The 11417-nt window shown below is 40.9% G+C and overlaps 1 protein-coding gene across 1 annotated transcript; it reads right to left on the bottom strand.

Moving 5' to 3' along the window:
• Positions 1-8419, bottom strand: cnp (2'',3''-cyclic nucleotide 3'' phosphodiesterase). The gene is made up of 4 exons (XM_084744176.1): positions 8264-8419; positions 3977-5524; positions 2661-2788; positions 1-1411 (listed from the first exon to the last, which is right to left on the bottom strand). Exons 2-4 carry the CDS (start codon positions 5484-5486, stop codon positions 959-961), a joined length of 2091 nt encoding a protein of 696 aa, XP_084600302.1. The 5' UTR covers positions 5487-5524; positions 8264-8419; the 3' UTR covers positions 1-958.
• Positions 8420-11417: the final 2998 nt, after the last annotated feature.

Genomic DNA, 11417 nt, shown 5'->3' with positions numbered 1-11417 from the left:
TTATCAGAGCAAAGCATGTTCTTTTTTATTAAGTGTACAAAACAAGTGCAAAAATAGTGATTCATAAGAGCTACACAAAGTAGGACTTGCCCTTCAAAAAATTACAGTCACAGAGGATACAAATTGAAATGCAATACATGAAGAAGTGCTGCTGTTCAAAGAGGATAAGAGGGATCAATGGTGCAGTCTTGCGCAGTAGAAAAAATTGCAAAATATGGACTTGGATTCACAGCATTTGATAATTACTAAGTGCAAGCTGCTGAAACAAATACCAAATTCATCAGCATTCTCCCTTTCAAACTATGCACAGTGCAAAGAATTTTATAAGGAAGGACCTCTATAAATGACATTCATTCTAATACACTTAATCAAATAGATAACTTTGGCCCATATGCTTTTGTAACAATTACTTTCTAGGCAGCGCACACGCACACACACTTGTAAAGGAAATAACAGCTAATATTTTTAACTTATATCTAAGACAGGAAACACCAGACAAAATCTGTCGAAGCTGCAGGGGAACTTGAAGCAGGTCAGAAATGTGTTAATATGTTGGTACTGGTAACCTGGGGTGCATGCAATCAAAGTACCTAGTTTCTGTATATCTGAATACTGAGAGACACTGACATGTATAGAAGAGGAAATCTAGATAACTGTGGAGCTGTGGGAGGAGGCTATACTACCTAACTGCAGCTAATAACACCTCAGCAAACAGCCAGGTACTGCAACTCTGGCACTGATATGTGAAACGAGATACTCAACAACGTTAACAAGCCAAACTGGATTGAAGGCATCTTGGGTTGTGGTGCAAATCAACAGTAAAAAGGCACACAGCTTGTGGATTTAGGGTGGCTATAACTGAAACCCTAAACACTGCACAAACACACAAACCTTGCACAGAGTAAGCCTAAGTTTTAATTCACCAGTCATCCCGGCCACACATCCCCACGTTTGCCCTTTACAGTATGGTGCACTTCTGCTTCTTCTTCTTCTCCGGTTCCTTTTTGGGTAGCTCCTGCTCCTTGCGGCCGTAGAAGCTGGAGAAGCAGGCCGGGACGCAGATGGGCTCTCTGAGAGCGAGCAGCCACCTTCCTTCCTCGTAGTAGGTCAGCGAGCCGAGCTCCATCTCCTCGACGGTCTCACCCGGTTGGCCGCTCTGCTGCAGCGCCAGGATGTCGAGCAGATCTAAACCTGTTTGAACCGGCTCCACACCCTCCGCGCATCCCAGAGTGACGTGGGCACGGCTTCCCGGAGACAGGGAGGTGCCGGCCTCCGCCACCTTTTCGGCATCGTCTGGCCACAGCACGAGCTGCTCCTCGGTGAGGGACACTCTGGCACCGAAAGTGCGGGGTGTGACAAAGAGAGCGCTCAGCGACAGCTCGAACGCAGAACCATAAAGCTCTGTGACAGCCTGGAAGGCAGAAAAAAGGGAACGATGAGCAAATATCCTAAAATTGAGTGAGAGAGTATTTTGTCCCCCTTGACTTGAAGGCTCTCTTCAATTTTTTTTGAATATACTAAAGGGATTTTCGGTGTAGCACTCCGGTGAGAATATTAAATTCAGTTATCATAAAATAAACTTCTTGATAGAGTCAAACATTACACTGCAAGGATATTACTCCTTTGAAATGCTCACTCAACAATGCATGAAATAAAATATTCAGTAACATGAACATGCCTATAAATATACTTTCGGTAGCCACCAGATTTAAAACCTTTCCAAAACCTTCTGTGCTCTCTTCACAGCCACCAATGTAACTAAATGTTGTTTGTAGAGGAGCAACGGTAATGTTTACAACTGCAAAGCCACTATATAAACTCAGAAGTACCTCACCGGAAACAAATCTGAAGTGTCAATAAAATAAATCTGGCTAATTGTCAAGATATTTGCACTTTATTGTCTCACCATGGCACCGTCTCTGCTCTGCAGTTCACTGATTTTGCTGTGTGTGTGTGTGTGTGAGGAGCTGCCCTGACACAGAGAAGGGGTGAGGCTGCAGCGTGAAAATAAACACCAAAACATATGCATCTAATAGTTACTTATGAAGTCACAGTATTTATATAATCTTAGGCATTTATAATCTTATAATGTAAGATCTTTGTTAATGAAATTTTATACTTTGAAGTCCCTGCAGATATGAAAAAGACAGTAATTTTACCTTGCAGGACACAGGAGTTGCTGTTTTACCGCCACCTCTATCTGTGACAATTAACATTATTTGAGATCTGAACACAAAGCCACACAACAACACAAACACACTAACCGATCCAGGCAGCGGTAATCCAAAAACTCCTGCGTTCTGCAAGGTGAAATTACAGTTTCTTTCCAAGGAGTCTGGTGGCTTTGGAGAGAGCATAGACGGTGGCCTCAGTCCCTGGAAAATGCTGTCTCACAGCAAAGTAAAGTGGTGAAAATGTTCTAAATATAGCGGTCCACACACAGCGGTACATCGCTTAGCTTCTGTGTTGGGACTCCTGAGGGAGATGTCAATCAAATAAAATCTGCCACACAGTCTTGAGAAATGGTCTTAACAGTAAAATGTGCCGTTTTTTGAGCTAGGCCTTCCAATATTTATGAATGTTTAGTTTTGCTCAGATGTTTGTGGAAGCTTAATAAGAAACTAGATTACCAGAGGCTTTAAATGCATCTGCTCACTTACTGGCTTCTGCGCATACTCTTTGGCACCCTCTGCTTTTCCATAGTTGCAGAACTTCGTAGTGCAGTGGAGGGTCCCTTTGGCTTGGAAGTACTGCTCCAAATCCACCTCCTTCTCAGCTTTCCCAGTGACTGCAAACACAAGGAAACATCTTAGCATCTCAGCCATGACAAAAGGCTCATTTGAGATGAACCGGGCCTCGCCTGGAAAGTAAACGGGATCAAGCGGCCGTAGCAGGAGGTGATGACAAAAAGCTGCAGTCAAGCCGGACAGTTTCCAGCAGCCTTCACAGAATATGCAGGATGTGATATTTACATCCTGTTAAATCATCTGTAGGCTACATGTAGTCTGCACGCAACGTTCATAGCGGAAGAAATAACACATCGATCAGGTGACAGCCAGGCGTTTGCAGTCAGTGAAGAGCAACTGCAGCGCCTGGCTCTAAAATCCTTGACCACCATGATCTTGTGCGGTCATGGTTGTCCACATGTGCACAACATCGGAGCAAGTCGGGATCAAGACGGACACAAGCCTGCTGCTGATCGATTCTGCACAGGCCCGGCTCATCTTGAACAAGCCTATTGATTTCAGATAATCTGCTTAGAAATTTCGATGTTTTTTTTTTTTAAGTGGGGTTGTTTGAGGTACTTATCTATAGTAAGTGTATTATCTACAGTAGATAACAGTCAGCACGCCTCCAGTTTGTAGAAGCAGCAAAAGAACCAGTGTAGGAAGCTCAACAATCTACTGCTGCAAAATGTATTTTAGCCACCTAAAATGATCAATGCAAGTGTGTGCTATATTCATAACATTTTCACCGCTTTACCTTCTGATGAGTAGCTGTTGATATACATGCTGATAAACATTTGAGAAGCACTTTAGCAGTAGACCAGAACACCATTGTTCTGTGAGGTAAAATTCATGTTTTTGCCAAAGGAATCTGGTGACTGATATTTGGTTTATATTATGGCAGATTCCCCTCAGAAAAGGCTGTACGATGGCAAGGTAAAAGGGTGAAAATATTCTAAATATAATATACACTTAAACTGATATACATCTTTTTAAGGGTGGTCCTTCTTAAAATGGCTAAAATTGCTGCTGGTCCTATCCACAGCAGAACATTGGATAGCTTCCTACAGCGGCACTCCTGCTGCTTCTACAAACTGGAGGTGTGCCAAACAACATCTACTGCAGGTATTACACCGACTATGGTACCTCATACACATCCACTTAAAAATAAATCTGAGCTAACCCTTCAATACTTCTCACTAGTGCATTCACCTTTGTAATAAATTAAAGAAACTTTAAAATACACTCACATTCACTCAAGTGTTTCTTGAAGGCCTCCAGGGTGTCCAGTGTCTTCAGGAAGTCCATTGACGTGCACCTGACCTTGTCCTGGACGGAGGAGAGAAGAAACCAGCCGAAGTAAAGAGGGAGGGACATTTCCTCCAGTGGACCCCTCATGGCCTCCACCTGCACCTCTTGCAGTCCACGCTTGCTCTTCTTGGTCAGCTGTGCGACATCTCTGCTCCATTCAGTACGCGGCTCCAAAAAGATGGCAACAAGATGGTGTTCCTCTGCGATCTCCCCCAGGCGAGCCAGCCGATCCTGGGTGTGGTTGGTGTCGTCCACCACAATCAGCAGAGGGCCCGGAGCCGTTGCTGCGCTGCACCCGGCCGCCACGGCCTCATCCACAGCCTTGTGTCCAGCCGCGTACGAGTCTGGACTCTCTGGCTTCACGCCATGGTCGTCAGCACAGATGACAGAGCAGTGGTCTTTGTAGGCGTCAGCAATGACGCGCGCCAAAAAGCTTTTACCGCTTCCTGGAAGGCCTCTGAGGATGATGAGCGTACGGGAGGTTCGCAGCGCGTCTTTGGTCTGATCTTGCTCCAGGAAGGCGAAGGACAGGGAGCCGGACACAGGCTCTGGATTTTCTTCTTCCTTTTGAGGTTCAGCATCATTCTTAACGCCTCCATCATCTCCTGCAGCAGCCTCAGCTCCCTTCAGAGTATCAGAGGATTTTTCTGGTTCACCTTCCTTCTTGTCCTCTGCAGGTTTCCCTTCAGCCGGTGCCTCCTCCTTTACGGTCCCAGCGTCTGTTGGCTTTTCTGGGGAAACCTCTGACACCAACACAGTTTCTGCTGGTTTTTCTTCCTTTGCAGGTTCAGGTGTAACATCTTTTTCTGCCACCTCCTCTTTAGCAACTTCTTCTGCCCTGGTATCCATTGTAGCCTGCAATTCTTTCTCTGCCTCTTTCTCTTCTTGCCTGGGTGGCTTTATATCCACTGGCTGCTGCAGCGTGGCCGGTTCAGGTAATGTTTGCTCTTCTGGTTCAGCTTCTGGAACTGATTCTGCCAATTTCTCTGGCTCTGGTTCAGGGACGCTCTCTGCCAGATGTGTTTGCACAGACGCGGGTTCTGGGTCATTCTCTGGCACGGGCTGCTGGATGATTTCTGGTTCGGTGTCCAAAGCTGCAACTGGGTCAGAGATCTTTTCAGATGACTCATCTGGTTCTGCTGGTGCCACCACTTCGGGCGCTGACTCCACTTCTGTGGGCAAGCTGTTCTCAATCTCCATGTTTTCCTCAGACACCGTGACAGTTTGTGTCACAATCACCTCTTCTGTTTCTTTTAAGTCTGTGACTTCATTATCGTGGCCGTTCACTGCCGTCTGCTCAGTCTCTTCACCAGCAGCTGGTGGCTTCTCAGGCTCTGTGGATTCCTCTGGTGCCTCCACTTTTGACACAACCTCTTTTTCCATTACAGTCTCCTCTGGCTGTGGAGTCTCTGACGCATCTAAAACCTCTCCGCTCTTTTCAGTATCCATGTCTGGCTTAAAGTCTGACTTTACACGCCACCATGTACCTGATACAAATAAAAAGAAAAAGAGAAATTGGTCATTTAGACCAGTGATGACTGAATTAAACCTCTGAACACACATGAGCTTCAGCAGCTTTTGCCAAGTCCATCACAAAAGAATACAGGAGGTTCTCTTCAGTTAATCCAACACTCATTCGGTTTTGTCAGAATAACTTTGGATGCATACCAAAGCGAGAAGGGAATTATTCATATATCCATTTATTTAGAAAGAGACAATTCATCTCAAAATCAAATGTACATATTTTCCTTCTGGCCTGTTGTGCTGTTTATCATATTGTTTTAGTGCGAGTTGCCAAGATTTGGAGAGCACGGTGTCAAGAGACAGTGCTGTTGAGTTTTTTAAATGTATGTTTAAGTAATTTTTCGTGCAAAAACAGCAGAAAATACTGTTACCAGCCTCTCAAATACGGAACTTTCAAGAATACCAGGTGATTATAATCTATCATTTACAACTAATTTAACATTCTCAAATGTCTTGTTTTGTCCACAACTCAGATATTCGGTAATTGGTAATTAATTTAATAATCAGGTCTACTATCATCTACATTTTTGTGGCCAATATTGCTTGACAGGCCAATAAAAACCACGACATGTGGACAAATAAAAAACTACAGCAGGCAGAGGTCTGACCAAAATGACACAGAATACCCTTTTGATTGAAAGCCTGCCATTGATGATGCATTAAAAACCAACAGTTAAACTGTAACTAATAGTTTGAGTAGCTTTTGAGAAGAATGCCATTTAGACCATGAACATTAACTATAACAATAAATATAAATGTATAGTTTTAAAAATCATTATAACCCAAGTGCACAGTGACTTCACACTACAGCTATAAAAGTTCAGTTCAGACTCCATCGTCCATTAAAAAAAAAAAAATATTTACAGTCATCTTTCTCAGTGTATGAATGGACCTTAATGCGAGTATGTTGAAACACCAATAGATTCACTTGTAGTTGAGTAATATTTCAACACTACTTGTACTTGAGTACTGATTTCAGCTGAGAGCTGCAACGATTAATCAATTATCAGATTAACTGCCAACTATTTTGACAATCAATTAATCAGTTTGAGTATTTTTTTTTTTCAAAGGAAAAAAGTCAAAATTCTGATTCCCGCTTGTTAAATGTGAATATTTTTTTGGTTTCCTTACTCCTCCAGGGTATACTGAATATTTTGAGAGGTTGAGGGCAAAACAAAAGATTAGAGGAGGTCATAATGGGACATGACATTTTACAGACCAAAAGACTGTTAATTAAGAAACTAATCAATCAACTATGAAAATAATTGTAAATTGCAGCCCTAGATTTCAGTACTCTTTACACCATGGCTTGGACCCCATCATTAATCATAAATAATCACAATTTTGATAAAATGTTATTTATCAAGCACCATTTATAATAATTAAAACCAGCCAGTGTGAAAGGTGAAATCGATGTCTGACAAATTTCTAAATGTGCCCCTTAAATACGGTCACTTCTGAGAGGTTTTTCTTCAGACCAGATGTCCTTCCAGAGGACAAAATCATGCTGTTTTATGAGGACTGCCGTCATTGTGTCTCAAACAAGAAGTTGGCCAATATTCCAGATTTAAGTAAGAGAGTGGCTCTGTTTTTAATACACCGCACGTGATCATTTTTCAGCATATTTCGGGTGCAAAGAAGATGGACACAACATCAAGCACAATCTGATGCAATTCAGTACAATGGCCCTGCAATAACCTCTGCTGTCCATTTCAGATCAGCAGGGCTGTTGTGCATACAGTGGCACTACAGTTCATCCAAATTTTTTATTTGCATTTAGGAACACAAAGGCATAGATAGTGGTCCAGAGGTCCAGACACACAGGCATGGCTGCAGTGACTGTATTCAAACCTGACATTGGTAGATCAACTGCGCCAAAGCCTGCCAGCAGACACAGACAAAGGGAAGTTAAGAAAATGGGGCATCACAGAAAAGAAAGTGATTACTTCACGGCACAGCGACCTGCACCCTGTGTGGCCGGTTATTTCAAATGTCACTGTATGGTTTGTTACTAAACAGCAGATTTAACAGATGTGCGAAACCACATCGTGTCATGAGACAGAAGGGGAAGCTCTCAACACAATCTAATGCAGCCACAAAGAAACTGGCTAATATTAACGGTGTTTTCCACATAGAAATACACAAAAACCGAAACCAAACTGATGGTAAATGTGACATATGGGCACTAACAGGTCTGTTAAACTCATTCGTCACACAAGGAAGGTACAGTGGAGGTAAATGGCGCAGTAACTGAGGAGATGTTTTTTTTTGTTTAAGTTTGAACTAAATAAATAACGCGTTCACTTCACTGAAAAACGGAATTTTCAAAATTCGTGTCGAAGGTCGCGTTCAAGTGAATTCAAATTTTGTTTAAAACAGAGGAAATCGACGGAGTTTGAACAGTATATTTTATTAAGTGCACAATGTGGCGAGGCGGGGAGTGGCGTGCACCTCCCGTTAGCACGCCAGACAAAAACAATTTAGCCTGGCAGTCAGTGAATCTGGCTAAAACATCATCAGCTACGGCGCCACGTCTAAACAACCCTGATGTTTCTTTTCTTTTTTCTCTTTTTTCTGGCGTGCACAAGTCCCTGCATGTTATTGGAACAACTTGTTTGAGGCCGTTTGTGTCAAAACAATATTACAGACAGATATACGGCGCGCTGTACGAAGGGCTTTTGTTTGCTAAGATGCCAGCTTACCAGTTCGGCTGCAGTGGAGCTGTCGGTGGTGCCGCTGACCACGCGTTTCTCTCTGGATACAATGACAAGGCAATCCTTGGCACAGACATGCACCCGCTTCAAAAGGAAATTCCCGGGAACGCGCAACTGGCGGGGCGTGGCCTCGGACACGCCCCTGAAGACCGGAAGGACGCCACTGGAGAAAGATTTTTTTTTGTTTGTAAAAGAAAACTAAAAGGTTTTGATTCTTCAAAAGGGGAAGATACCAAGCCCGCAGGATTTCCTTAATTTTCTTTAAAAAAAAAAAAAAAAAAAAAAGACACTTAAAAAAAAAACAACATAGCACAACCTTGTGTTATACCCCTGCACAATATTAACAAAAAGTTGTTTTATCAATTATTTTTATTTTGCTTAATTTATATTGATTTTTTATATGAAAGAACAGAAATAGAACAGAAAAACTAGGTAAAAAGAATAAAAACAACAAAACAGACATCGGGGCAATATAAGTTCACACTTACTAAGGATGATTAATTGTGCGTTTAGGGTTCATTTCCCCATTTTCATGTATATTTTCGTGTATATATACTTGCCTCACCACCTCATGCAAAGTAACCTTTGTCTATTATTTTTTCGGTTAAAAAGTGCTCCAAACTATAGCTGAATAATTTAAAATAATAATGTATTATGATTTTATGAAGCATTATTTTACTTATACTGTAGAGCTGAAACAATAGCCAATACCAATAGCTATAACTTGTGCAACAGATCAGTTTCAGGGTTTGTATTGGAACTTTATTAAATTGTATCATCCCTATTAAATAAACATTGTATTTATTAATTTAATAAACCTTTTTTGGCCTGTTTCTCTTTGTTATGTATGGACGTGTACTTCTTTTGATGTGTATATGATTAAAGACAACTATTTACTTCCATTTTCCATTAACCATTTTTTAAATTCATACTGCATGTATATTTATTAAAGCAAGAACAACATTCAGTGTCAAGACACACATTATCATGTTGTAAACCACAGTTACTCCTCTGTTGATCAAATAACTGATTAATTGTTTGTCCTTCAAATGTCAGAAAATGATGAAAAATGTTGATCGCTGTTTCCCAAAGCCCAGGGATATTCAGTATAGAGGAGCAGAGAAACCAGAAAATACTCAAATGAGAGAAGCAGAAATCAGAGGATTTGGACATTTTTTATCAATAAAACTACTCAAAATGATTAATCGACTGTCACAATACCTGGCGATGAATTTAATATTTGATTAATAATAGATTAATCGATGTAGCTCTTTTCATGTGATACCACTCCATTCCCAAAAAGTAGGCCACACAGACAAAAAGCTACAGTGCAGTAATTTGCATGTACGAGAGGGCAATGTGTCAGCATGTGTGCACAGCCCAGGTCAGGTGGATTAAAACCACCAAGAACGTCACTGCTACTCACTGGTGAGACCAGTGAGGTGAGGTGCTGCAGAGCCCAAGGGATAAAAGACAACAGTCCCAAGAGATCTAGAAGTATCTGCTGCTGTACCACCAGACTACAGAGCAGCTTCTTCTCTCAAGCTGTGAGACTTCTTCATTCATCCTCTTTACTTCACCATGCAAAACAGCAAAAAGGGAAGTACAACTTAATCTTGTATACAGCCCTGTGTTGTAAAATGATAACTAAATATACTTTGTGCCTTGTATCAGGGACCTATTTGTCAAGATTTATGAAGACAGCTATAATAAATGGTAATTTTATTGTCTTTGATGGACACACTAACAAAACATTAGTGTAAAGCCTGCAGGAAGAAGTCATCTGTGTGTAAATAACACCACACATGCCTGTTGACAGGATAGAGGTGTAACAAGGAGAAGCTCTGTAAGGGGAACTTTCAGTCATCAAAAAGGTAAGAAGGACTTCATGGTTGACAGAATGCAATGTACATGTCACAGCATTTCATTAAGTTCCTTTGAATTTTGTGCACGAAGTGACATTTTCTACATAAATTGTAATTGAAAAACTTAGCAATACTTAAAATAATGGCATTAATTTTTGAGAGACAGTTCTGTACAGGATTTAAGCCAATTATGAAGCTTTTACTCATATACCCATTTTTACTATTCAAGGAACTGTATACTTGTTTACGCAGTCCACCACTGACTATAACACTGAGACCAATGCTCCCAATAAAATTCCATGTATGATCTCATAAAGAAGGATCCTGTGATCCAGGGCCTGCACGCTTTGCTTACTGGTCTGTTTGTGTTTTGACCTTTGAGAAGCTGCAACTCAAAACATGCCTTTGTGCACCACGGCCTATGAGCACATACAGAATATTACTAATCAGCTTTGGTCTAGACTGAAATTGAAAAACTATATCATCAATTTCACATTACGTCAGACGTCGCAAATTCAAAAACAACACTATATGTGTGTAATTCCTGGAAACGGGACAAATCTGACGAGCTCATGTTTTTGTCAGGTTTGGAAGAGGAGACAATATAATAATTATTTTATATATATCAAAATTAATTAGAATAATAAATTAAAGCTACTACAATGAGTCTTAAAGTGCTGATGAAAGAGTCTCAGTTTAATAGTAATGCCTCTATATGACCAACAAAAGCAAACAAGATCATCTGTGAGAGGATTGACTGTTTTTCTTCATGGCTGCCACCTCATCAGATGCTCAGTGAAATCAGATGATATAACCTGTGTTTACATTTTCCGGGCAAAGTTACTGTGAGTATTAAAAGGAAGCAGGAGGAGATTTTACCATTTTTGTCCACAGGATGTCTCCAAAATCAACACAATATGAAAGTTCCTCATAGTAGCTTTAATATACTGTAGATTCATATTTTATATTATCAAAGGTTGAATAGGTATGATTTGTCAGCTGCTGTTTCTAAACACACCAGAAGGATAATTGATTGTTGAGTCCCATTCTCAGGACATCAAATACCACATTTCTGGGTTTATAAAGCATCCTGTGCACAGCAAATTAATGAGAAAATAAAAAGGTACAGACTGACTTTATATATTGTTTTCTTTCTTCTTTTTTTTTAATCCTGATGGTTTGCCTTTAATGATAATTTGTGAATTGGTCTAGTGATGCCAGGGTAATATGTGGACATAAATCTCAGTATCTGTCAAAAAATTGGAGCTCAGTTGTTT

This window comes from Lutjanus erythropterus, chromosome 19, assembly GCF_056507025.1.
Source record: "Lutjanus erythropterus isolate fLutEry1 chromosome 19, fLutEry1.hap2, whole genome shotgun sequence".
NCBI classification, from domain to species: Eukaryota; Metazoa; Chordata; class Actinopteri; order Lutjaniformes; family Lutjanidae; genus Lutjanus; species Lutjanus erythropterus.
This window is presented reverse-complemented; position numbering and strand designations above follow the sequence as displayed.